General features: G+C 43.0%; 1 protein-coding gene across 1 annotated transcript; it reads right to left on the bottom strand.

Moving 5' to 3' along the window:
• Positions 1–901: 901 nt before the first annotated feature.
• Positions 902–26,349, bottom strand: ophn1 (oligophrenin 1). Its single transcript, XM_080508279.1, has 24 exons — positions 25,881–26,349; positions 24,219–24,314; positions 23,495–23,556; positions 22,733–22,804; positions 21,151–21,252; positions 20,956–21,066; positions 20,656–20,760; positions 20,426–20,555; positions 20,247–20,347; positions 20,072–20,163; positions 17,296–17,374; positions 14,606–14,639; positions 14,439–14,501; positions 13,795–13,869; positions 12,579–12,663; positions 12,140–12,198; positions 10,519–10,624; positions 10,231–10,390; positions 6,722–6,869; positions 5,585–5,872; positions 4,701–4,845; positions 3,846–3,896; positions 2,514–2,562; positions 902–2,360 (listed from the first exon to the last, which is right to left on the bottom strand). Exons 1-24 carry the CDS (start codon positions 26,032–26,034, stop codon positions 2,355–2,357), a joined length of 2,373 nt encoding a protein of 790 aa, XP_080364405.1. The 5' UTR covers positions 26,035–26,349; the 3' UTR covers positions 902–2,354.
• Between the last annotated feature and the right edge of the window lie 1,641 nt (positions 26,350–27,990).

Raw genomic sequence — 27,990 nt, 5'->3', positions numbered from 1 at the left:
ACACTTTTATGGCATGAGGCCGCCTTGCTCTGGGGGCTGGACCCGCCGTCGGGGTCAGTCCTGGACAAGACCGCACTTGTTGAAAGTCTCAACAGCGTGCTGATGAACCATTTCAGAGAGCGGTGTTATTTATTTTCAGAATCCATTGGAAACGTTATCAGATAGGATGCAAGACTCAAAGGCTCCTCTCCTCTGAAGGCCTCAAACAGCATCTTTCTATCTTGGCACAAGGACGCCACGGGCTTCAATAAGCAAGGGGAGAAAAGCAGAGCTCAAACGTCAGAGGCTTAACTAAAACAGGCTCACTCCAAACAAGCCTCTAATTACTTTCACCCGACCTGAAACCTGTTTCACATTACAGGGACTGTTTTTTGTTTTTTTCCTTTCTTTCCTTTTAACCTTTATTATACAACCGATGGAAAAGTATTTTATGCGTCAATTGTTTGGCAAAGGATCAAATGTTTGTTAACTTAAAGCAACAAAAAAAAAGGTCACCGGGATGCAACTGATTGATTTTTTTCTTAATTTGCCTTAATGTGGAGTTTTCCAATGAATGTTGAGGTCAGCCTTGTGGCCTTGGTCACATATAGTTTACCAACTCCAGCGAGGATGAACACGTGTGAAGCAGCTGGACGTCTTACACAAGTTTTTTTTTTAACCCTACTTTCTAGTAAAGAGATTTGGCACCAGGTTCTGTTTCTAATGTGATATTTCCCAATAAAACTTTTTTTATTTTTATTATGATCTTAACTTTGAGTTATGACCTCTGTATCAGGACAACCACAATAATAAACTTGTTTTATGGTAAATGTGAAACACGAGTCGTAAAGAGAGAGAGAGAGAAAAAAAATCATCAATCAGTGTCAAAAGATCACACAAATAAAAATTGTTTCATTTTTAATTTTAATTTTAGGAAACTGCAGTTTTCAAGTTAGCAAAAAACAAACGAACAAGTTAACAAAAAAAAAAAGAAAAGAAAAATAAAGTCAACATTTTATAAACAAAACAAATAGTGGAGTGTTAGGTTTTTTTTTTTCTTATTTACTGTAACAGATTTCATTTTGATTTTTTCTTTTTTCCATGTTGGCCCCGGATCATTTATATGAGGTGCAATAAATCCAGGCAGACTTTAATGTCCTTCCTGTACGACCTCACATTAAAACAAGAACATCCTATTAAACTAACATTCAGTGTGAATTCAGACACTAACTGAAGAAGAAGAAAAAAAAGGAAAAAAACGGAAAAAAATTAAATACTTTTTCTGTAATGCCTCTCAACTTGTGAGTCACATTAGATTGACAGGTTACCTCACTCACTCACACACAACTAGAAACTTCCCTCAAGATTCTTTACAACCAACTAAAACGGTTTAAGATAAGTTTAAGATTTCTCTGTACATTTGTTTGTGTCCTGTGGGATTTAATACTGTGACGTTGTGTCAAGCAGTTTGTTTGCGCGGGACAGTAGTTGCCTTTAAGTTCACGTCGACTCCGAGCATTCACACGTTTAAATGAGCGATGTTCGAGCCGATTCGTTTTCTTTGGGACTCTTAACTCGCTCGGCTGCGTTAACAAGTCTTCAAGCAGTCCAGTGATTAGTTTAGAAAAACTCAAAAGGTAAAATCGAATTGAAATTATTGAACAACGGGAAAAAAAATGAAGATTTTTTTTTTTTTAATTTACAAAACTACCATGGAACGAGGCAATTTTTACATTTTTTTTTTTTTACTCCAGCTTAACTTTGGAACGACAAACGGTTACTGTGTGAGCTCACACAAAAGACGGTTTGCTACAGTGTCGCTTTACAGCACGATTCTCCAAAATGAAACCATGCAGTTCTACTGAGAACCTTTTCCTCTTTGTTTCATAAACCTGAGCCTGACTGAGCCTGACTGAGGCCACGTTTACACGTACACTTTTTTGTATTTAAAAAAACAAAAAAGTGATATTTCTCTGTGTTGGGATGCGCATTTACACACAAACGCAGCTACGCCGCACCACAAAACGACGAGTCCTGAAAACTCCGGCCACAGTGGAGATCTGGATAAACTCCTCGTCTCCGGTTGCATCGAAAGTGTGGTAGGATAATATGTATGTAGCTCCCCCCCCTGGATTCTGATTGGCTATCATGGCTTCATGCTTCTTGTTACACTGCCCCCTACAGGTTTGGCATGCTCATAGCAGCTCCAAACCAGGTGTATATGGAGGTCCGTGTGAATGAAGAATTCTTTATTTTTTAAACGTAGAAGGGGGGAAATATCAGTTTTTGTATAAATCTAGGTACGTGTAAACGTGCCCCCCCCCCCGGCCCCCGGCTTGTCGAGGTCACACGATGTGGTCCGGGTCACCTGAACGTCAGTTCTGAGGAGAGGAAACATGGACAGTCAAACTGTGCGGTATAAACAGAAGAAGTAGAAATCACAAGATATACCAAAAAAAACAAAAACAAAACACCAGTACATTCAGTGAAAAAAACGAAATAGAATAAAATACAAAAACTCTATGAAATCTCACCTCCTTTTTTACATTCGTCAACACCGACGATGGCGGCGAGGTCGACGGACTGAACCACAAGAGAGAAATTCCATGTCGGTCAATGAGTTCTACATCACGAATCAATTAAATTGCATGAATTCAAAAGTAATGTGCGATAACACGGGGGTTGGGGGGGGGGGGGGCAGTCCCAGCTGCGCGGGGCAAACACAAATTCACATCACCGGGCAATTTAGAGTTTTCAATTAACCTCAAACACATACGGTGCATCTGCAAAGAATCCACCGTGCTTTACTTTTTCAACATGTTGTTATGTTACAGCCTCACTCCAAAATGGATTAAAGTTTGTTGGGTTTTTTTTGCCCTCCAATATTTTACTCACAGCACCCCATGATGATAGCGTCAAAACACAATTGAGCTCAGGTGCTTCCTGTTTCCGCTGATCACCCCTCAGATGTTTCTACGGCTTCACTGTCATCCACCTGCGCTGAATTTATTTGATTGTGAAGAGTGCAGAGGAAGAGCCCTGAGCCCAGACTTGAACCTTATTGAGCCTTTGTGATATTCAAAGAGGCTTGATTCTGGTTTTGTTTTGTTTTTTTGCTGCATCAACAAAGTATTGAGCAAAGGCTGTCAATACTTATGTAAACATTACTTTCAATAAACGGTCAAAACGTCTCAAGAAAACTTTGCTCGCCGTGTCATTACGGGGGTATTGTGCGTCGAATTTTGAGGGAAATGAATTCAATCCATTTTGGAACGAGGCTGCAACACAAGAAAAATGTGGGGAAAAAGTGAAGCGCCGTGAATAGATGTTAGAATAAAGAACAACAAAGAGACAAGCTCCCTTTGATCAATCCTGACATTTACGGCTTCTGTTGCTGCCTGTGCAGGGCCGACAGCTGGGCTTTGTGCATGCAAATCACAAGAGGAGCGAAACGTGTCGTTTTGCTCGTCGCAGGGGTTTTGGTGCATGGCGAGCGGCGGACCCTCGCATGAGGAGGGGCCAGAGGCCAAATGTAAGAGCGGGGGGAGCCGTTTGTCTGACAAAATCGACAGCTTTAAAACACTAGTTACCATTTGCTCGCTTAATTAGACGACTCGGTTCCGGATAATAAATCGACTGAAATAATTTACAATCTTTATTGCCCTCCGGTCACCGCTGACTTGATGACATCTAAATTTATTAAAAATCTCCCAAAAAGAAAAGGGAGCGAGAGCGAGAGAGAGATCTTTGTGTCCATATGGCAGATCATCACCACGTCCACCAGAACGTCTGCAGGACTTTCGTCCACTGGGTTAAAAAAACCAAAAAACAAAACAACACAGGAATACTGAGAAACTTTCACAAACCTGCCGACTTGTTTGGAGGCGTTCTCGAAAAACTTTGCTTTGGAAGCAACGCTGCGGAGGAAAAGCAGAAAGATTGGAATACAATTCAGGATGTGAAAGCTGTCTGTTGGAATATTTTGCGAAGGAGATAAAAAAAAACATCTTTTTTCCTCATTTTGTAATTCGACGCCAACAGGTAAAAGATTTGACTCGATTGCAAGTCATTTGTGGCCACTTGGAAGCAGCCAAAGCAAACTGCGAATAAACACAAGTGTATTTAGCGAAATTAGCACGTGCGCGGAGTCCTTATACATCCAATGATATCCGTTTTACTCCTCTGGTGACTTCCATCAACTCCTCAGGGAAACATGCGACTCTCCGGCAGCTCGGTGTGCAATGCGTTTTATCGCCATATAAAGTTCTAATAAAAGTAACGATTATACTAACTTTAATAGTGTTTACACTACTCGATACATAAAGTCATTCACGGAGGCGGCCCGTGCTTTTCATCCCACCTTCAAGCTCCAGCGGCCCCGAGACCATCCCGACGAAGACGCCGTGGTAAATCTGTGGCGGCAGCCTGCAAGGAGTGACGGCCCTGGGTGTGCGGTTTCGCCGCCACTCGCTCAGTCTCTTTTATTATTTAAGCTGATGATCTTTAACAAAGCCGCTAATGGCTTCCCGACACGCAGACACCGGGGATCTGCAAATCTGCCCGGATTTTAGGATCGCTTCAAACCGCACGTTTTATTGTTTTGCTCGTAAAAATGCCGCCTCGCGTCGAATATGTGCTGGACTTCTTCTCTTCTCTCCTCTACGGATGTGCAAAAAAAACAAAAACAAAAAAACACTTTTGTATGTCTGAAGAGCACTTACTAGGATGTGGGCGTGCCCTCGCTGCCGGCTGCGGCCGGGGGTTTCTGTGGAAGGGGGAATCTGGACGGGGGCTCGGGGGGCCGGACAGGGGGGCGACTGATGACATGTCTTTCTGACTTGCTTCTCGTCAGACCATCAGAATCTCCTGGAAGACAACACGTCGACGGGTTAACGTTAACGGATTCGGGGGGGGGGGGGGAACTTGAGGAAGTTAACCCGCGCCGAGTTCACCAGTGTGCTGCAGATTTTGTGTTTGGCATTTGGTGATTGGTGATTGGCAGGCAGCCTGCAAATAGATTTATCAAAGCTGTTCTTGTTGAAAACATTCTTCTGATGCTGCTTAAAAGGCAATATTACCATAGTAAGAAGGGAAAGGAAGAATGGGAATCAAATGCGATGAGCTGGCAGGTGCTAAATGAAGCTTTGTCGACGTTGACATCAAGTCACACCAGCTAAAACTCCATGCAATGCTAATTTAGCAGTGACAACCCGTAAAGCCTGCGTGCAAATTTTATGGCATTTAACAATTGAGGGAAGTGAGTCAGCCTCTGCTTTTCGTCTTCATTAGCAGCCACAGACACATGTCTAACATCTGCCAACGGCTCCTTCAGCGTACCACATTCACAGAACATTTAATATGATCAACCTGAAATAATTAACTAAAAGGAGGTGAATCAATTACAAATGACTGATAATGTTGCGATTTAACATGAAGTATAACAACACAAAATCTTTACATTGATCTTCCATGCATGAACTCTGATTGGCCGAAGGCGTCTGAACGACGGGAGACAGAAAACATGCAAACTCCAAACAGAAAAGGCATCTAGTCATCTACCAGCAAGCCTGAACAGGAAGACTTCTCGGCAGATGTTTCCTCATACCTTCTCTGATGGTTAGCGTGCCTTTTGGCGGCGGCTTCCTGCTCTGAAACGATGCCACCCTGCTCACATAGACTCCAGCTTCCCCATTCACAGAGGGATCTGGCTTTTGCTTTGCGCTCTCCGGTTCCGCGTGCCTGTCCTGGCGGGGACTCGGTTTGGGCATCAGCGCTTGTCTCGGAGGCGGTTCTCTGGGGGCCAGCGGAGCGTAGCCCACGGGTTTCACCCGCTGCAGGCGAACGGGGCCCGCCGGGGCGTCCCCATCATTACCGGAGGCGTCGTTCTGGCCGTCTGTTACAAAGAAACCGCATCAACTGTACAGCGACGACGAGCCTCGTATCAAATGTAAATGTTTCCCTCTGTGGCGTCCATCTGATACAAATGTCAATGTAGTCAAGGTCTCACACACACACACACACACACATAAACACACACACGCGTGAAGAAAATAGATTACAGTTTAGTTGAACGGGTAATTCGACTTCTGGTGAAGCGCGTTACATAAACATAAGTTTTTACTTGTGACTCAAGCGTTGGCTTCACAGCGCCGAGCTGGTTATGAGGCGAAAGCAAACATTATGTTAAGAATATCACACAATGCTGCTGTTAACTGTCCTATTCAAGTCTGTGAGAGGATGGAGTCACACCCACTTAACTAGGACTTCAAACAGACAGAAAATTACATGATTTAGCCTCGAGCGCTGAAAAAAAAAAAGACGAACGTGAGATGAAACTGTAGATACTTTTATTTGCCCTTGGACTTAATTTAAAAAAATAAAGAAATAAAAAGCCCCGCAGAGTTTTTTCTTCTTCTCCCTAACAACATTTTAGGATGGCACAGAACAGAGGGGGGGGGAAAAAAAGAAACCTAATTGAATTTGATTTGACAAACAAATTCCAAGTATAGGGATATGTAATAATTGTTTTGATTGACACACACACTACAATAAATCCCATTTAGAAAATGTCAAGAAATGACCCCGCAGGTACGCCGTGGTACAAGTCTTTCTAAAAAAAAAAAAATGTTTGTTCAAAAAAAAAAACCATTTCAAAATAATCTACTCTATGCTCGCCACAGACAGGACGGGGATAATGATGAGGATGATGACGACAATCAGGACAAGAGAGGCTGATAATTACTCTCTGTGTGCTGGAAGTGGTCGTGACTAAGAGCTTGATAAACACGAGCCGGCCGCTTGGAGATTGTGATGGGCTGCCGCTTTCTCGGGGTGACCCGCGGAGGAGGGACAGGTGGGGCAGCGCTGTCCTCTGGCATATAACTGAAGATCTGCAATCACATTTAAAAAAAAAAACAAAAAACAAAAAAAAAGTTACAGTAGCATTTGGCTCAGTGGGTGCGATTTCAGCAACACACAGCCTGTAACTTTGTTTAAAAAAAAAAAAAAAAAAAAGTAACTACACGAACAAGAAGAAAGAGAGGAGAAGTCAAAATGTTTCTGTTGTGTAGAGTAGATATGAACAAAGTACAAGCAAGAACAAAGCTCAGAATAGCCACTTCGAGATTAGATTGACAGGCAAACGAAGGCCTCTGCTGCACCCGATCGCGTCAGGATGCACTCGGCTACAAACGGCTGCTTCAGTCCGGAACTCGTTTTCAATCTCTTTTGCTCAATCTTTCAGAAACTTAAAGCAGGAAGATAGTTAATTTGCCCTTTTTTTTTTCTGCAGATAATGTAATGTGCAGGAGTGTGTTTTGGCCGGGACCAGCTGCCACACAGCTGGACATGGTGCAGTCTCTTCAGGCAGTTAACCGGTCGGAGCCAGAAAATAATTCAGTTCACACACAACATACTGTTCGTTGGCTCTCTTTTTCTGTACAGATTGAAATGATGAGACACAAAATGCTCATTAGCGAGCCTCAAGAAAGGTGCTGGCCTCTGGATTTCATCCATCTTTAGGGGCCGTCCTCCTTTCGTACAGTCACTACATCACTTGTATTGCATATTTTGCTCCTGCCAGGCCGACAGAATAACAACTTTACTGTCTCGGTCTGACAAAATATAAATGAATTTTCTTGAAGTTTTGAAAATGGTTTACTTCAAATCTGTGGGCTTCGTTGTGAAACTGAGTTTTTCAAACTCCCTCCTCCCCCAGAAGTTGAACCACACGTGGCCCAACCAGCCAAATTTGAGTAGCAAACTTCTTTATGTTGTTTATATTGTATGACATGATTTTGACTCGCTGTTGGGATCCAGACATTTTCTCTTCCACTGTATTTATTTAAGGCAGGGTCGTGGGCGGCTGGAGACCATTGCAAACTGTTATTCATTTGAAATATCTGGTCAAGTCTCCAGCTGACCTGACCAGCTCCAAAATTGGCTCCCTTGCACTCACTAATGGTTAAGAATGTTTAAAGATACCTTCACCTTCGATTATTTTCTTAAGAATCGGGATGGATTTCACATCGACTTTGTGGAGATTATCGGTGTTGTTTTTAGGTGGTTTACATCCTATCTGAGACTCCAATCTGAGGTACCTCAGAGATCTGTTGTGGGTCTAAATCTTATCTTGCGGAACACATTCCCTCTCGGCCAAATTATTAGACGGTACTTTTTATAACGTCGAGCCTGACGACATTGATATATTGGTCTTTCCAAAAGCGCCTGATAGGAATCAAGTGATTAAACCACAATTTCATTCAGTTAAACAACGAAAAAAGTGAAAAGCTTGATTATGGCTCCAGACAGCGGACAACAAAATGACTGTTTAGGCTCTTCGGATAACTCCAATCTGAGAAATGTGGGTGTCCTCTTGGACAGATTGATGTCATTTGAGAGTCACACCAAGCAGCTGTTCTCATCATTTGAGAAGTTTCTCAAAACTCAGACTGATGGTGACAAAAGCTGAACTTGGAGATGATTATCATCGCTTTTTATCTGTTCTTGTAACAGTCTTTTTACTTGTTTAAAAATAATCAGCTTTGGGCCATCTTCAGACAAATGATACGGCAAGACTTTTATCCAGAAGATCTTACGCGAGTCCAAACTTTAGTCTTAACTTTCGTGGCCCAACATGGCCACACTTCCTATCGCATCTTTGAAATCCCTATCGTTCAGGTGTGACGTCAACAGGTGAGACGTTGGGTCAAAAGTTGCTGCTATTCTCACGCACTTGGGTTTAAAACTCTTGGAGATCGGACGTTTCAGGCAGTGGCACCAAGACTGTGGAATTCTCTCCCGCTGTCTTTACGCACCACAGTATGCATCGACTCTTTTTAAAGGCAGCTGAGGACAATTTTATACTGAAAAGCTTTTAATTAACTGTGTTTTACGTTGTACTTTGTTTTATCGTGAGCCACTTGGTGAGGTTTTTTTTTTTTGTTTTTGTTTTTTTCTGTGCTGTGCTATATAAATAAAATCCACTTAGTTACATGTTGCCTCATCATACATTTAAATGTTCAATATGCAGAAATGTTACACTAGTCTGGTGGAAAGTGGTAATTGTCCCCAACAACAAAGATGTGTGGTGAACTTCCGTGGAAGGACTCGCAGAATTTAACAAGCTAATAAAACCGAAAATCAACAACACAAAGTGGATTATTACGTAATTTGCCAAAAGGTGGATGAAATCAGTGTTTTCCTTCCTATAACAGCCTATTTTTCACAGCATCTAAGCTAAATGTAAAAACGCACGGCTGAGAGACTGTTTCGGTGTTATTTATCATGGTGTGACGAGCCCATTTAGTTGAGCAGCAGCCGTGGGGGACGCGTTAACAGAGCAGAGGTCACCTTGAGCTCAGTGCAACACTGACTGGAACGCCAGCGGTAAAACAGAAGGGAAAAGGATTTTTGATGCCCAAAAGGCATGTTTCAGGATCGGAGGAATTCGCCAAAGTTCGCCCAATTAAGAGCATCCCGACATCCGTGCGACTTTCCGGTGCACATCACCCAGATGTTTTGAGATTGATTTTGGTTCATTGGTATTTACAAGGCCTTGCCCCAGCAGTATCTGTCCGACCCGTTCCGGCGTTCACGCTCTCTCAAGTTTACTTATCGACGGTAAACTGGACAATTACCACTGGCTGCGCTTCTTCACTCGTAGAAAGTGTCGAATTAGTTTTGTTTTTGAATCTTCTCTGAAGACACAGTCTTTTCTCTTTGGCTTTAATGGTCAGTGTTTATTGAGCGAATAGCTTTTGTTTAGATTTTAACTTATTTTAAGTTTTTGGATGTGCCTGCGGTTTGCATCTTCTCGCCATGTGTGACTGTAGTTCCAATGACTACAGCTTCCTCTCACAGTCCAAAAACATAAAATAGTTACCCTAAATAGTTTTTGAGAGTTTTCTTTTGTGTTTATTTGTCTGTCGACACCCCTTTGGCCAGTTGTGCCATTTTTATCTGCTTTATCAATAAAGTTCTAAGTAAGAAGATCAATCTTGTGGGAATTTCGCACAAAATCTCAGGAATATACGAAATAAGGAATGTAAAAAAAGAATATTCAGACACAGAAAAAGTCTAAGAGATGTGTGTAAAAATTAATCTGTGGCCTCTGTGCTTCACAGAGGGGAAACCGGGTTGCTAAATAACTGGCAATCAATCATCTCACATAAACCACAGTGTGAAAGTCATTTCTCACGATGTCAAGCGCGTCATTAATAAGGGACAGGAATGTGATGACTTCTCTTGTACCTTTTTGTACTCTTCGATCAGAATCTCCACCACAATGTTTTGGAATTTGATGTCCAGCATGGCCGCTACCGTATCCTCCTTTGCCCTCATGAGTGTGGGTCCAAAGATAACCGCCATGTTTGACGGAGTCATCAGGTTTTCATCACTGTGGCTGCACACGCTGTCAACAGAAAAGCCAGGCTGGGATGAATACTGGAGTAATTCGAAACAGGCATTTACATGTTGGGCTTATTTCAGTATGACAGGCTATGAAAAGACTGAGTCACCGCCGAGTATACGAGTACTCACTTGACCAAGTGTTTAATAAGCATCTCCAGCATTTCCCGACTCTTCTCTGGAAGTTTGTAGACGAGCGAGTGAATCTCACTGAGTCGAGAGTCAAGATTGTCTGACTCTGGAGAGAAAGACACGCAAAAAGTGATCAAACTAAAGTTTCACTTAGTGGTATAGTCACTTTTTTTTTTTTTTTTTTCCTTAGAGAAAACGCACATTTCCACGTAAAAATACCTGGAACTAAATGTTCTCTTCAAGGAACCAAAGAGGGTTTTTGGCTCATTGTTGAGGCTGATGGCAATAAATGCAAAATGCACTGCAGCGCCATTCAAAGTGAAGGAGGGGTAAGAAGAAAACTCGGAAAAAAAAAAAAGTCCTACAACAACAACGCCATAAAAGCGAAGAAGGCCGCATCCTGGTTTGACCTACTGTAACTACGGAGGAGGTTCGACTTGGGCTGTTTTTGATCACTCTTTATTGCCTTGTAAACGGGTTCACTGAGACAACACTGAAAAGGAGACGAGCCCGAGTGGCAACAAGATCGGCAACATCATAAATTCTCCTGTCTTCCAATTGATCAACGCACAATGGATAATTGAGGAAAATAGTTGGTTCACAGTGGGAGGTTTTTTGATTATAGATAAAATACAATGAGGTCGGTAATCAGAACCCAACCCCCAAAGTTTTGAAACCATGAGAAAGTGCTCGAACGTGACTAGGCAGTTTTTGGACGTTAAATCAGACCCTGGTTCCAGCCGTTAAAACGCACAAAGTTCTTGTGATGTTCCGTGGGCTCGTGTGAACGAAACGCTGCTCCGTGTGGACCAAAAACCTGAACTATGCGGCACGAGATGTCAATAAGTGCAAAAAGATGGCAATCGAAAGCCGAGACGCATTAGTACCGATGCATAAATCCCGGCTTTCACATATTTGTTCTGCTGAAATCATGAAACAATATAGCGCAGAGCTCAGTGATCCACTGCAAAGACTTGAAACAAAAGGCAGAAAGTCTCCAACAAGCCAGGTTGTATAACGACGAGTCCCCTTATTCAACTCGTGAATGGCATTTTCCAGGAAACCCAAACCACTGGCAGCCTTAATGCAACATCCTGACAGAATGAGGCTGATGCTATTAAACTCATTGTCTTCCCGGTTTTACAATAATGCCGTGTGACAGGCAAAAACAATCAGGAGACTCGGATTTCCTTCAGCGTCCACAGTGATACCGCGTTGGCCCGCTCGCTGCAGAAGCCGGCGCAGCACGGTGCATTCCTGTGTGCTGCGTATCCACACATTTTTCCAGATAATGCAAAAACATGCTAAAGCGACTGTAAAGTCAACCAAGATGCAGCGTGAGCTCATACTTCGGATCCCGACTGTGGGGAACAAAATGACAAGCTCTTCTCTTTTGCAGAGTTAACACGTCAAGGCACGTTTTCATCTCTTCTATCTCCTGATACGTTTCTGAATTTTATCAAGTGGATGCAGAGACACACCTCGCCAGCTACTGTTTGGATATCACTGACACAATTCGGCAGCGTAATTCAGTGGTGGCTGCTCCAAGAGAAGGAGGCACACGCTGTGACACAACCTTCCAGATCGGAGTTCCTGATAATTTTCAAAAACATTGTCTTACTTGCGGCACACACGAGGTCTCTGTGTAGACTGTGGGTCATTAGAGGTTCAGACAGACTCCTGAGGATAAAGGCACAAAAGTAAACACAAGTGCAGGGAAAAACTCTCGACATCAAACACGGGAAAAACTAAAACCAGCACCCGCTTGTTACACAGTTAGACTAGGACGCACTGAGAGGGTGCAACCTCTGCCAAGGCCACATTTTTGAATCTGGAAACAGCAAAGAAATTGAATGGAGCGCGTCCTAGTCTGTGCACGTTATGCAATCGGATGGATTTCTGGAGGATACCTCAAAATCAGGATTTGCATGAACCCGTTTGACTCGTACTCATTGGAAATATATTTAACTGTAAATTATCCACAGGCACCGTGATTGAGGGAATGTCAGAATGAAGGCTGCGACGTGTCTTTTGCCACACACACAAAAAAAAAAACTCACCTCAGATAAAACTTCAAGGCACTAGTGACAGTTTTAACATCCCAGTCACTGCTGTGCAGATCCACATCTGCGGGGTTCGAAGGGTCTGTGAGAGCACAGTGAGATTATTATGAATGATTTCAGTCATCTCGTTCCTACTCAGTCCACACGGGGTCGTGGTGGCAGTATGTGGAGCAGAGAAGCCAAGACATCTGTCCCCCACGACCTCATTTAGCTCCTCTGTGGAGACCCCAAGCTGCTCCCAGACCTCACTATCATCTCTCCAGAGGGTCCTGCGACGATCCCCGGGCCTCCTCCCAGTGGGACGTGCCTGGCAGACTTCTAATGGGAGGCGTCTATGAATGAACTGTGTAATTTGTGGGTATTATGTGATAATTTGGCCTCACGGGAATTAAAAATGAATCCTGAGCCTTTGTGGTAAAAGTGGTAAAATGGTCGACGCTGTCAACGCTCCAGCGCGAAAGATTGAGTGTCGCGGGTGCATGTTCTTCAGTGGGCTTTCTACACGTACTCCAATCTTCTTCACATTCAACTCAGTGACTCAGCGTGGCGACTCAAAATTAACACTTTGTTGTGTGGGTGGAGGTGAAGGTTGGGCAGTCTTAACTAAGCTTGACAAAGTAAACAGGATAACCTTTTGTACCCATAACACATTAGAAATAGGAAATGTGCAAGTGTGTATGTCTGATTGTGTTTTTGCCCCGTCCCTGGTGTACCCTGCCTTTCACCCTGGTTATCCTGCTGCAGCCTCCAGTGATCCTCGTCTGTATAAAAGCAGGTGGAGATGATGGATGGAAGAAGTACTAAGCCTTGTGTGGCGCAGCAAAAGCTCAAGGACTCCTAATTTGGAATGAGGTTGTTTACTCTGAAATTGATATAGGTGCTCGCAACACTGAAGCGGCCAGTTGCTTCACTTCGGTCAGCCCGTCCGTGACATGTTGGCATTCGGAGGGCCGACCATAGCTTTGGCTGCCCGGCCAAAACACACACAACTGTCTGATACGGCGAAACATGCAACAGTAACGCTGTAATGCCTGCGGTGAGCGGCCCCGAGCGAAAGTCAAACAAGAAGAAGTAGGTCTGTCTGGTTCATACGTGCACAGCAGAGCGGTGGCGCTTCACAGAGGCGTCGTACAGTCAGGTTAACGAGTGCGGCCGAGGCGAATAAAGTGAATGGACATAGCGGAGCACATGTTCCCGAGCTCACTTCCCTTACCAAAGAAGGCGTTCAAAAGCTTCTGCACTTGAATGTTGCTGCCAACTGTTCGGTACACTCCTTCTTGTGTGGCTCCTGGAGAAAGGAGAGGAGCGGAGAGAGGGAGTGAGATCGGGACGAACGGAGAGCAGTGGAAATGTACCACATGCCTCTCCATGCAGGAGCGAGAATTAAGACACAGGTTTCACTCAAAAGAGCTCGGATTCAAATTGGATGCAGATGATCTTGAGGAATTTCTGTGAGATGAATCATGATAATGAAGAAACAATGTGGTTGTGGAATTGTTCTTTTTCAGGTCACATGTGCTCAGGTTACTGAGTTGGGGGACGCAGATTTTTTTTTTTCCCCCTTCAATTTACTGAAATGAAATGAAGTAATGCCATAAATTAGACGGTGGAATTATCAGGAGTTTTCCAAAATAAGTCTTTTGCAGAAAAGATTTGTCATGGTTTAGAATTGTCAACTCTCAGAAATTGCGTGTTTTTTTGGGTTTTTTTTAACTAGGACTGGAATAAAGAGATATTTCTGCCAGAGAGAAACCTGCAGGAAGAACAACGAATGCAACATGTGAGTCAAGTCTGCCCCCTCAAGGGCGAGTGGGAAAAACAAAGCAAAGAAAGTGTGGGGCTTCAGAGAAAAGGTACCTTTTGTTTCAATGTAGTTGATGCACTTGCGCAGAAACTTGAATCCAATTTCATTCAGTTCCACTGCAAACAATTAAAGAGAAATGGCTCATGAGACGTGTGTTTGTTGTGTGTGTGTGTGTGTGTGTGTGTGTGTGGTACACCTTCAGACACGGTGACCGACTTACTTTCAGCCTGCTTGTGAATCGGGGAATGATAAATCTGAAATGCAAACAAATGTAAAAAGGAAAGTGAAGACTGTGGAACTTGTGGAAAAAATGTCAACCGCAGCGTGATTAATGGACATGTCTTTCTCTTTTGAAATGAGAGGGGAAATAAATACTCGATGGTGGTTGGAGGAGACAAACCTGCTCCTCTGAACTCAACGTCCTGAGTGGACGCTTCGCATGTGAAATTTAAAAAAAACAATGAAAACTGAGCGGGAAAGAGGATGTGTTTAATCTGATCGAGTGGTTTTGCTCCATGACTACAGTCTCAGTCACTAAGAACTCAGGCCAACAATACAATCTCACTTCAGCCAATCCATTACCGATTTAAGAAAAAAAGAAAGGAAAAAAAAAAAAAAAACCACCACATGTGAGACCACAGAGCTTTGTTCAGTTTTGCCCCTAAAATAGCTCACTGCCCTCCCCTCTGATGGACGTCAGAGGTCGCGGCCAGCCACAGAGCGGCTGGACACAGTAAAGTCTTGTTCAAGGACTCTTAAATAGGACGAGTGTTTATTGTTACAGTCGGCTGGATAGCGGACGACCACGATCCTAATCTGTTATTTCTTTACAACCGAGACAAGAACAACAGCTTTTAAATCACCCATCACATCCACATTATTTCTTAATCACCTCATCTATTGTGAGAAAAGTGAAGTTCGTTCTGCTTTTTGTACTTTCATTGGAACCACCGAGTTACTTTTTCAACGAGTCAGAATGAAGCAGTGGCTCAGCATTATACTTCGGGGCTGACAAATCTGAGATATGGATGAAGACATAATGGAGCTGCCAGCAAAAGGCATTAGGAACAGTTAAAATTGCCCTCCCCCCCACACCCAACATGTGAATGACTGCTTTGAGTTCATTTTTTTTTTTTTGTCAAAATGTCCAGTTGCTGAGGAGATTTCGGAGAAGTCCATGCAAAAGTTTTAATGGAAAGCATTCATGTTCACTTCTCAAGTTTGGGATCTGATTTTTTTTTTTTTTTTACCAGAATTAACTTTAAATGGGGACTGTAATGGAGAACGTCAGCCCAGTTTTGTATCGAGAGGATGTGGGGCTTTTTGTAGCCCTGATCACAGAAATTACAACTAATGCATGTCTAACCAGGCAGTGTGGAGCCATTATTTTGATTGTAGAAAAACCTGGGCTAATTCATTTAATTTACTCTTTGGTTATTTTGTTCAGTGTCAATATAATGTTAGAGAACAGTAAAAAAAAAAAAAAAAAAAAAAAAAAAAAAAAAAGAGGGGAGGGGGAGGTCACTACAGGTCTGAACATCAAAAATATGACGTTTACTAGTTTATGTCTACAAACAACTTAAATTGACTCATTTGGATTTAAACCAGACGATGGAAAGAAATCTTCGTGATCAGGCAAACATAAGGAACAAAAGATGAACGTGCAAACCTCACATATAAAGGCTCCAAAACCTGGAATCAAACCAGGTATGGACTTGTTGTGTGGCAACAGTGGTGAAGGCTAGAATACTTTGACCCATTTAGATCCAAAACTACTTGAACTCCACTTTCTCTGTTGAAATGATGTGTGTTCCTATCAGTCGTTAAAAGATGGTGATTATTTATATTTTTCTTTTTCTTGTCTGTTTATTTCTACTTTGTTTTGTGTGAGTATTCCCTTTTATTACAAGTATGGATATTATAAAGGACATTGAGTTTGGGAGAAATGTACTGGTATTGGGAAGGATTGAATGTTGTTCATTTTGGAAAACACAATAAAATACTAATTATATAAAAAAAAAAAAGATGGTGATCTGAGGAAATGGACGTGCGAAAAGGTGAAATCCCATTGCATCCTGGGCCTAACGGCAGAAGCAGACAAATATCACTCCAAACAAGCAACGACGGGATGCACACAACCGTCCCTTGAGGCCTCAGCAGGTTAAGAGTGACGTTGCTAGATGGACGTTTACAGGCTCCACAATAATGGAGAAAATAGTGTCGAGACAAGCACTTGCAAAATGTTCATAATATAGAGAAGTTAAAGGGGAAGTTACACAGGAAGATGCCACCAAAAAGCATGCCTTTCGGTATTTTCACATCCTCTAGCAGTTTATTTTGTGCAAAAAAAAAAAAATGATCTGAAAAATGGTGTGAGAAGGAAAACTGCAGCAGAGGAATTAACAATGTGTTCATTCTTGCCAGTGAGGCACTATAGTGTTTTATTGCCTCAAATCTGATGAATACATACAACAACTTGCCAGTTTCTGCAGCGAGGGCTCCATTAATAGCTAAACACCATTTGAAATGCACCAAAAAAAAGAAATCAGTATAAATTCAGCTGTGCAGTAAAAAGGCCATTAACTAGCTACCTCCCGTCATTTAGAGGCACTGATGAATTCATGTAACCCAGCAAGCCTCAAACTATTTCTCATATCTCTGTATTAGAGAAGCAATAAAGTCCACATCCTCTGAAAAAAGACATCGGGGACATAAGTGATTTATTCCTTACAGGGGCACTACAAATGGATTTGGTGACTGAAGCACTTTTAATCTAATTACAAATCTGCAAAAGGCCAAAATCCTGATCTCTAACAATTATTAATCAAGGAAATAACAAAAGCATTTTAGCAGCAAAACGTTGAAGAAGAAATTAGGCAAAAAAAAGATAACAATAAGAAATAAACTCACAGGCTCTTTCCCATCCATGGCCTCCATCCACAACTTTCTGTCTCCCTCTGAAAGAGCTTGGAAAGTGACGGGTGCGTTTCTATGGAAACAGAAACAAACCCATTAAAAGGGAAAAAGGTTGCAATTTAATTATTCGAATAAAGGGGGGGGGGGGGGGGGTAGCGTTGCTACTACATCCAACCACTCAGAAGAGCCTCTGCGAGCAGTTATTAGTCCCAATTTATCGTACCGGTGGGGAAAATAACAAGGACACCTCCGGAGGAGGGCCACATGGTGCTGTGGAGCACTCTCGCCTCACAGTGAGAATATCAAGGGTTGAAGTCTGATCTTATCTCGGGGGGGGGGGGGGGGGGGGGGGGGGGCTTTCATGCAGAGTTTGCACGTTCTCCACGTGCATAATTGGGTTTTCTCCAATCCAATTTACCCCAACGAGTACCGACTTTGGCAAACCGATGAAGGAAGCGCGACACAGAGAGGCCTCGGCCTGGAAATGAACTTGGCTCTTCCTTGGCTGCGAGGCGTCAGTTCGGACCACTTCATTCACAGCGCAGCCAGCAACAGCATGGAACGGAGATAAATTAGACAAGCACCGAGAGCCGCAATCTGTCTCACGCAGAGTCAACACGGTCGCGTGCTAGCTCTTCGAGCTTGTAGGTTATTCAATCAATTGTTAACGGAAACAACTGCGCAATTAGTTTGAATCCCGTTTCGACGTCTGAGATCTGTCCATCCCAACCACCCTCCGTTCACCTCCACCCAATCCAGGGAAGAGTCACAACGGCCGGAGCAGATATTGGACAAAAGGCAGGATCCACCCCGGGCAAGTCGCCAGAACAGTTTGGGTTTCCACCCAGAAAGACAATCACTAAAACACTTTAAAGTAACTAATTAACCTAACCGCCGTGACTTTTTTATTACAGAGGAAAACCATTATCAAAGATATAAAGAAAACTTATTTAGAAGGCCAGAGTAAACACATTAGGGCTCCGGTCGGGATTCAAACCTGGATTTTCTTTCTGTAGAGCTCCAATGTCAACCAGTGTACCCCTGTTCTGCTGTTGTGCTCATCAAGTATCAAACATAAAACCTCATAAAAACGTTATGTGGTAGAATATAGCTCTATATAATATAAAGTATTGGGTTGTTGTTTGTATTTTGGCTGTTCCCTTCAGTCACCTGGACTCTCTGGCTTTATCGCTAAACTACACAAACTTATCTTTTCCTCTGATTTGTTCATGTTTACTCCATCCTTAAAGCTTAAAGAATGTCCCTCTGGGATCAATAAAGTGTTTCTATTCCATTCCATTCTATTCTATTCACGCTCCGTGAAACTATCAGTACTTCCAGTTCAAGCCTTTTGCCACCGTCTCCAAACCAAACACCACAGTCGGTCTCACCACAGCCACACGTCACCACCGATACTCCACTTTTGTACACCGTCCATTACTCTGCGTGATTAACCTCAGGTAAATTAACTCCTCCATCATCACTGCCTCTCCTCCTCGCCTCTTCACTTTTCCACCTGCATCTCTCCCAACTTACAGACACGCAATCTGAATAATATCTACATCTGGGGGTGTAAAACATCTTTTAGTTCAGGGGCCACATATACAGTCCAATTTCATCTTGATTAGGCTGGACCGGTAAAATAGTGCTACGATAACCACTAAATTTAAACTTTAAAGGTTTTTCTTTGTTGTGACTCAGAGTTATGAAATTGTCTATATTTTCAGAAACCCAAACACATACTACAGAAAATGACTACAATCTCAACCTAAAGCCAATTTTAATGATACTTCCTATTGCAAAATACAGTAAAATGTTTAAAAAAAAAGTGTCTCCTATAACTGTTGCATTATGCATGTTTTCACACACTCACCCCAACAGCATGACTTTGATGTGTTGTGTCCACTATCCTTAAGAAATCCTTTTTTAACATGTTCTACATTTATACTACATAAAAGTTCAAAACTTGTAAGCTTCCAAAGTAATCAAGTTGATAAAAAAACTAAACAGAAAATTCGGCGTAAAACCCAAACAATATGAGTATTCATACGAATTTATCATGTCATTTTTTTTTTACCTGCAGCATTAAGATGTTTTTGCTTGAAGAACCTGAATAGAAGGGTTGATTTGGTACCGATATCTGATTTTGGCAAAAAGTAGTGCTTTGTTATTAAGCTATTTTTGAAAAAAAAAAAAATCATGTGATCATTACACTAACTATAATTCAAACTGTTGGAGAACTTGCATACTCTATCTGATTTTAAAACATCTCGAGCTCACAGCATTAACTTTTCTACACAACACAGCACTGCCACCTTCAGTTTATCAAACAGCCAGGTCCCCATTATGTTCCTAGTTCCTAGATTAGTTGCTCAATGCTCACAGAGACAGTCTGGCATTAATGCATGACTCAAGCTGCTTTTAAACCTTTTAAAACACTGCAGCGCTGCCGCCAATTTCAGGAGACGAACTCTTTGTCAGGTGCCAGAGCAGCAGCAGCCTGTGGCTCAAGTCGCTATTAAAATAGATTTTTTTTCTCCCGACCGGCCTGCTTATGAGAATATCAGCTTGTTGCTTTCCTTTCCCCTGAAACCCGCGACTTTGCCATCTGTTTCCACCGCTTTCGGGATTGTTTGGGCTACGATCCATTTCGCCTTCACACTCTGTCCTTGTAAACCACCTGTTCACCTCGCTGCCTGAACCTGTTTATCCCAGAGGGCTTTTTGGGAGCCGCGTCGCACCGTGCCTCAGGCCTTAACGTCGCGCTCACCTCTCGTTAGTCTCCACATCAAAGCAGAAGCGCTTGTCTATGGACTCCGTCTTGCGGCGAATGCAGGATTTCAGTGTGAGCTGCGTGGGGCCCTGCGGGGACAAGAGAGCGAGTTAACAAGCAGAAACTGTGCATCGCCATTCAAGCGATCGCGCGACTCCTGTGAGGGACCGACCTGCTTAGTGGTTGGCTTCTGTTCACAAGGCACCATGACCATCAGCCTCCCCTCTTTGTGGTACTTACAATAGTATTTGACCCACGTCATGCCCAGCGCCCCTGATGAGACCACAAAGCGACAAGACTTCATCAGGAGGATGTCAAACAAGTTTATTCGTTTACATCTGGTATACTCACACTTCTCGTGACAGTACAGATAGCCCTCCATTGGCAGGTAGGTCTGCATCTTACAGACCTGCGATCGATGTTTCATTCGCTTCATCAGCTCCTCCAACTCCTCGCAAGTGCTCTCATAGTGGTTCCTTGTCTGTGGGCGAGATCAGAAAGCACTTTGGAGACAGGGGACTCTGATTAAATGGTATGAAATCCCGCTCATGGCTTCATCCGCTGCCGGGAGCAACGCTTACGTTCTGCAAGCTGAGCTGCAGCTCTTGTTTGTACGGCATGAAGTCCTGAGTCATCTCCACCGTCAGGTTGTTGAGCGTGAAAACGCTGTGAAGAAACGCCAGCACCTGTACAACACAAACACGAGTTCCATATTAAACCACGCTGGTGTCGACAGTCGTAACATTGCAACCACAGCCAATAAAGAAGGTTTCGTCCCCCCCCCACTGTGTGCAATGTGGGTTTCACAGATCCCTTATTTTACAGGTGTGTGTCGGGGGAAAAAAGAGGAAGCGTGGGGGGAAAACTGCGGCCGCACTCACCGGCTCCACCACATCGAACTTCTTCCTGTCCTGCACCTGGTGGATCTGGTAGACATACTCCACCGACGACTCGTAGAAGTTCAGACGCTCTTTTTCTACAACTTCATCAGACTTTAGAAGAAAAATCAAAAGGGAAATGTTGTACATTATTGCTCTCGGTTCCCTACTAAACTATTGAAATGCACTGCACTCCACCTCTTGAAGTTGACTCTCTTTCTTCTTGGCGGAAAGATTCAGGTGTTTGTCTAACTGGGAGTAATATTTTTCACTCTCTTTCTCAAACTTCTTTCTCTTTTCCTGCAGGGAAAGAATGATAAAGATTCCGATTAAATCAAGGCTTTTCATTCAATAAGCGATTACTGACCTTTATGTGCCCCTTAATTTTGTCAACCCGAAACCTTTTAATGCATATAATTAAGACTTGTTCTTAAAAGGGGCGAGAAGCGATAGACTGCATTGGGTTTTGATGTCTCTATTAGATACAACCAACAGCCACCAAAGCTGCCCAAAGATACTCTCATTCTGACGTCCTCCACAATAACTGTCATTAAAAAGAATTTCAAAAGAACTCACTATGTAATTAGTAATAAAATTATTGAATTCAAGTTTTGGGATCTTTCTGTGTGGAGTTTACATGTTTTGTTTTTTCCTTATGTACATCAAACATCTGTTTGTCAGTGTGAGGCTCTGTGTTTGTACTGTGATGAACCGGTGACCTGTATCTCCAGAATTTAGCCCGTCATCAGTTGCCCCAGCATCCCGCGGTCTCAAGTTGGATAAATTGATATAAGGAATTAAACAATGAACGATATTATTGTGTTCAATATGTCTAAGATGTTGAATGTGGTTTTACAAGTTGCTAAAGGACAGTTGCACAATAATAACAAATATGAAAAAATGATCTATACAAGATGTCTTGGATAGATTATTATAGTGAGACTGAGGGATTTATAGACGACCATATGGGAATATAAAGTCGAAATTGAACATATGGTTGATACAGTCATGGACAGCTTAGGTTTGGGTGAGACGTTTGATGGTTTTTATTTTGAAACCAGACAAGGAAGTCAGTGACTGCTGCACTGAAGCAAAACACAACAACAACAATAACAACAACAATCCCGTAAATCAAAAAATTTTATGCTCCTTGTATACTGAGAATTGTGTAACTCTACACACCCCGTCCAACAGGTTAACCTTGAGCGAACTGCTCGTTGGCCTCCACTTTGAAACAGGCAATGGAAGTCACCGCTGCACCAACGGCGAAGCTTCACGTGAGCATTCCAGCTTTGCAATAACCTCAATAACAATAATAATGATAATGATAAGATGATATAGTTCAGCTTCATCGGAGCTGTTCATATTGCCAGCCTGTTCTGCGGCGCTGCGACGGATCAGCGGGTTGGCAACATCCCGTTTGAGCCTCTTTCTATGTGTCAGTTCGTAAGTACCTCTTATTAAACGCCGCCTTTTTGTCCATGGTGGTGTGATATGTCTGGGTAATTGCAGGAAGTGCGTCTTTCAGCGCATTATTATCTTGTGTGTTGAAAATAATTATCCCTGTTTAAACTAACACGCCTAACAACATGCAACAACAACAGTGGAGAAACATGATCTCCTACGGCCGTGCGGTCATGCAGCGACTCCCTGTGTACGGGACCTGACATGCACCTACTGGACTGCTTCCAACGTTTGACTCAAAAGGTGTTTCAAAAATGTGCCACATCATCGTTGTGGAGCCATGAGAGAGAAAAGAAAAAAAGAAACAACAACTCACTTTTGTTGCTCCGATTTGCTCCTTTCTGAACTTCTCCAGGGGCTTGATGAGCAGATCGGATGAGTTCTGAACCTGGAGGAGAAGGAAACCAGAGCAACAATTACCACACTGACCTGCCGCGTGCAAATTACTAATCCCAAACCCCAACATGTTCATGAGAGTTTAAAAGACTCTGGAGTGTGAGCTGGGTTTTTAGTTTTTGAATCAATCTCAGGTAGTGCAGAAGGGAAAATGTCTCAAAAACCAGATTCGCCGGGTGACCTCTGGATTAACAACAACAATGCCACGGGGAACATGTCGTCGAACAGGATTGAAGGAATTGCCTCTACTTAAGTCAGAGAGTCAGCTGATTCTCAGAGGAATGTTGTCATTGTGCTGTACGCTTAATTAAAGCAGCCAAAAGACAAAAAGGAAATGTGGCACCATAGGAGCAATATGGAACCACGATCAGAAAAAAATAAAAAAAACTTAAAAAGGGGAAGATCTGCAAGAAAGGAACTGATACCAAAATAATTACCAGCAGTGCACTGTTCAAACCACACATGCACCCAATCAGCATCTGTGTTGGTGCATCTCAGCAAAAAAACGCCACTTGATTATCGGAAAACAATGAATTAAATGAACGCAGGAAGTCGTTTGTAAATAATGTGTCACAGGTTTCCTTCTTAAATATCCGATCTTCAGTGCAAGGATGTGTGAAAGTGGCTTCTGATACGCGATAACGAGGACACGGAGTCCGTGTGGAGGAAACTGATAACCCACCAGCATCATCCTGTCGTGCTCCACTTCCTGCAGAAGTCCCGCGAACTCTTGGAAGGACTGAGCTGAAAACGAAACATACCAAGATGATGAGCGGAATCAAGACTTTACGACTTGGCACATTGTTATCTTAACTGTCCGACGCAGGAAACTCCTCTGGAATCTTAAAAAAAAATAAACAAAAAAACAAAAGCAGCACAACACAACACGTGCTCCAGCTTTTGCAAACATGGAATTTAATTAGAGTTGTCTTCACATACGACTGTGTTTTACCTCACATTCAAGCTGTGACAAAGTACTAGTGAGAGGCTGGAAATCAAGTGGGGCCAAACTTGTGAAATGCTTCCACAAGTTTAAGACGACTAATTTGAAACCTATTAGATGACTTTTCTGAAAATGATTTCACTATTGTAAACTTGCGACCGAAGAAACCGAGGACATCTGTGTTTTTAAAGTGTTATTATTTCTTTATTTATCGCAATGCTTTTTGGTAAAGGTTTGTAAAGGAACATTACATTACGGGCAGCATCCGTGAACAAAGTGCTAAATGGGATTCACCTTTATCGGACACCACATTTATCAGCATGGGAGTTTACCGGCAGCTCGAAAAGATTATTTTGACGACCATCTGCTCATCCTCCAAATGTACGTTCATTACACATCCAGCCCTCTTATTTTTTGCTGTGTAGTTTTGTTTGCGATTGTCATTGTGTCTGCGGTTTCTCACCGATGTTGATTTCATCATCTGTAAGGGAGTCGCCAATGAAGTCAAACTGGAACACGCTGAGGGTCTGAGAAAACTTCTGGACTGCCAAAGAATATGCTGGTTAAAAACAAAACAAAAAACAAGACACAGTCATTTTATAAACATCGGATTAAATGTCAAACAATATTAGCTATGATTATAATACATTTACCGGTACTAATTGTTCAATATGAATTATGGTCACTTTTCACAAAATGAAACACAGAATAATTAAAAAAAACTTTCTTTTTTGTTTGTTGTCTCTTTACATTTTGTTTGCAGAGTGTGAATAAAGGACTCTTCTTGGCAGTATTTAGCATGTGGTTGATACAATACGTTCGACCTGTGGAGTCTGGCTTCATTTACTGAAACAAAACAGTTTGTCACATCAATAAAGTCGAGCATTTAACGGGAGGAACTCGGCTTGTGCAGCGTTTCGCCGCTAACTAAACATAATTCTTTTGTATTGCAGTTTTTGCTGGAACAACATTCTGGGCTGGAGTGAGAAGACCCATGAAGTCCCCACACGTTTTTACATCCGGCTAAAATGGTACTTTCATTGACGTCTCGTTGCAGTCGACCACAGCCACAATGACCTCTGACTGTCATGTAGACTGACTATCGTATCCGCCGCCAGTTTACCTACAATGACCGTTTCTGTTTTCGAGGTAGAAAAGCTTGTCATTCAGGCACGTTGGGGAATGGAGAACAAGACAAATAAGACAGTGTTTTCCCCTGGGACCTTCGTCTTCGGTTTCTCCCTTCATGCGATGTGCCTCCATCTCAGCCTGACTCCAAGGCATCGCCACATAACCTGCATCTTCTCCTCCTACCCGACCGCTGCAACATCCTTTATTCGATACATCCACGATCACCCCTCAGTGGACATCCCACTCCAAACTATTCATTTTCAATCAGATAAACCTTGGCTTAATAATATATTTGTGACGCATACAAAAAGTTCCTGTTTCATATATGTGGAGAAAAACGTATATAGTGTGGTGCGGGTGGGGGAAAGTTCATGGAGGAAGACTTGATTTTGTTAAACTATGTTTATATTTAAAATGAAGGCATATTTAAAATGAGTTTGGGGTCGTTTACCTCTGCTGCAGTAGATACTCTGATTGAAGCCAACCAGAGTATCCCAGAGTATCAGGATGGATTACATTATACCACACCTGTCTAAAGGTTTCCCACAGTTCAAAGGTAGTTCTCACTTTCATCAAAAACATATCCGCGAAAGACATATCTGTTTCTCATTTATAAATCTCACTGGATTTGTGCCGTGAGTCATTGTGGCCCCCCTGCTGGGAGGATGACACACACTATTACACACAGTAAGCAGTCGGAGGAGCAACACGTGGAAGGATGCAGATCCTGTGGAAATGCAAGTGACTTGGTATCGACCCTGCACATCTGCATCGGATCCCTTCAGGGGAGGAGGTGTGGGTGTTCTTCTCCCAGGGGAGCGGCAGTAGCACCTCCCTGGAAAGAGGCTCTCCTGGCCCTCATTGGCCCTGCAGGGACTCACACAGGGCCCTGATGATGCTGTCAATCCTCACCACACCATAATCTTTCCATGCAATATGCAAAAAAGAAAAAAAGAAAACTCTAGAAGGAAAGTTAATATGTCAACATGCTCACCCTTGATTGCATTTATCACGCTGTTGCCGTCTTTTATGACTTCTTTGAGGAATTTGCTCGTCCTGTCCAGCTCCACCTCGTAACACTTGAGAGTCTCTCTGAAGTCGGGACTGTCCAGATAGCAGTCGCTGAACTCCAGAGGCGGGTGTCCCATCTTTTATGCCGGGAGGATCGGAGACAATGGAAACTTGTTTTGGAGAGACACGCTGCCCACGCTCGTCTACCGCCGCACACGGCTCACTGCAGCTCGGCCGAGGAGGCTCCGCTCTCCCATCTGTCCGCTGGAGCACGAACCGTAGTGTCCGGGGGAGCCTGCAGCAGCCGGAAGAGGGGGTGTGGGGAGGGGGGACAAGGAACCGAAGCGGGTTGTGGAGATGCTCCGTTAGGACCCGGTCCTCTCCGAACCTGGTCTGGCCCGCTGTTTACGGTCAAATTTACTCGTAACCTGGATCTCTTTGACACTTTTTCCTCGTTTCTGCGTCGCTTTCAGAAGAGCGGCGAGAATCCCTCTTGGACGCGTCCCGTTCCGAAATAGTTCGCCCTCTTGTGACGCCTCGGTCTAAATCCTTTGTCCTGGTTTGAAAATCACCTGTAATCCTTTACGATTATAATACGCCTCTTGAAACTGTTAGAATGTAACTGGGGGTAAAGGGATCTTTACAACTGAATAAATAAATATTTTATTCCCTTATCGCCGCTTGTAAACGGGATCACGAAAGGATAGGGACGCGACCAGTTGGCCAGGGACGCACATAAAACGTCCCCTTTTCCACACCCAGGAGGTTCTTAAAGGGGCCGCGTCACACACAGATCGATCGATAGATAGATAGATAGGTGTGATGGTGGGAGAGCAGGTCAATCGGAAGGTTGCAGGTTCGATTCTCTATCTGTCCACGTGTCGAAGTGTCCTTGAGCACGGCACTGATCCCCAAAGCTGCTCTCAATGGATGAACTGAGCGTCCACTGGTGTGTGAATGGGTGATTGTAATAAACAATGTAAAGCACTTTGGGGACTGCTCAAGCGGTGGAAAAGCACTATACAAGTGAAACCCATTTAAAGATAGGTAGGGCTTTTGTTTTTTTCTATTTAAATAAATTTTTAAAGAATCCAAGTTTGTTGTTTTCAGTTAAATGAGGTGTAGATGTGGTTTAAATGACTATACTGTTCTGTCAACCTGTAAAACCAGTAATGCATTCTGGAGCTCTGAATATTGGCTCACAGGCTCACACTGCCTAAATGGATTAATTTGTGATCTCACACAACTATGGCCAAATGCTGTTTATAACTTTATAAGTTGATAAGGTAATGCTGGTTTCTGTAAAATGTGTGTTCTACATCAATAACAACACTGTGGAGTCTTATCCACAGCTGCATTTCGACCACAGGAACTCTCCAAGTACCAGGAAACATCACAGGATCTCTGTGTATTTGCACAGCTGGAATCAGGGTCTAAATTTACTCCTTTGGTATTTTCTTTAGGTTCAGAATTGTTTGCCGTGGGGTCCACGAGGCAACATATCTGTTTGGATGACTTCTCGCTTTATTGTTGTTCAGAGGTGGGTATTGCTGTCCTGCTCCCAAAACACCACAGCTGAGTCGTTTATTAAAATCAGGTGTGGGGATTCCAACCTCAGGTTGAAATGATGTGAAAGGTGACCAATGAAAAAGCTAGACCATCCAGCAGGGGAATTACCACACCAAACCCATCACAATTTTTAGACTTTCTTTTTTCAAATCTTTATGAATAGGTCGACAAAGCTCACGCTTGAGTTTTCCCGTGAGGCTTTCACAGCACATACATGTATTGTACTAAATATATAGAATGTAATATCATGTGATAAATGCTGCAGTTGCATTGCCTTAAGTATAGTTTATGACACTGCTCAGACACACTGCAGTACAGTCAGCTGAGCAGTTCACAACACCCATGTGACCTTACCACTGTTGCACATTCTACACCTGAACGTCACTGGGTGTGGTGCTGCTTTCAGGATTAAGTCACGGACTTGTTACACAAGCAGCTTCGATAGATTTATGCAAGCTAATACTCTTGCATGCATTTGAAAACACAAAATGGCTATAATAATGCAAAACTTGTGCGATCATACA

This window comes from Blennius ocellaris (genome assembly GCF_963422515.1).
Source record: "Blennius ocellaris genome assembly, chromosome: 14".
Taxonomy (NCBI): Eukaryota; Metazoa; Chordata; class Actinopteri; order Blenniiformes; family Blenniidae; genus Blennius; species Blennius ocellaris.
This window is presented reverse-complemented; position numbering and strand designations above follow the sequence as displayed.

What these genes read in the sequence shown, in the direction of transcription:
- ophn1 (XM_080508279.1), bottom strand. Translation starts at nt 26,034, where the DNA reads ATGGGACACCCGCCTCTGGAGTTCAGCGACTGCTATCTGGACAGTCCC. An exon ending in AGCAAATCGGAGCAACAAAA is followed by an intron (nt 21,253 to 22,732) that starts GTGAGTTGTTGT and finishes CTTTCCCTGCAG; the next exon opens with GAAAAGAGAAAGAAGTTTGA. An exon ending in AGACCTCGTGTGTGCCGCAA is followed by an intron (nt 10,625 to 12,139) that starts GTAAGACAATGT and finishes CTTTCTCTCCAG; the next exon opens with AGTCAGACAATCTTGACTCT.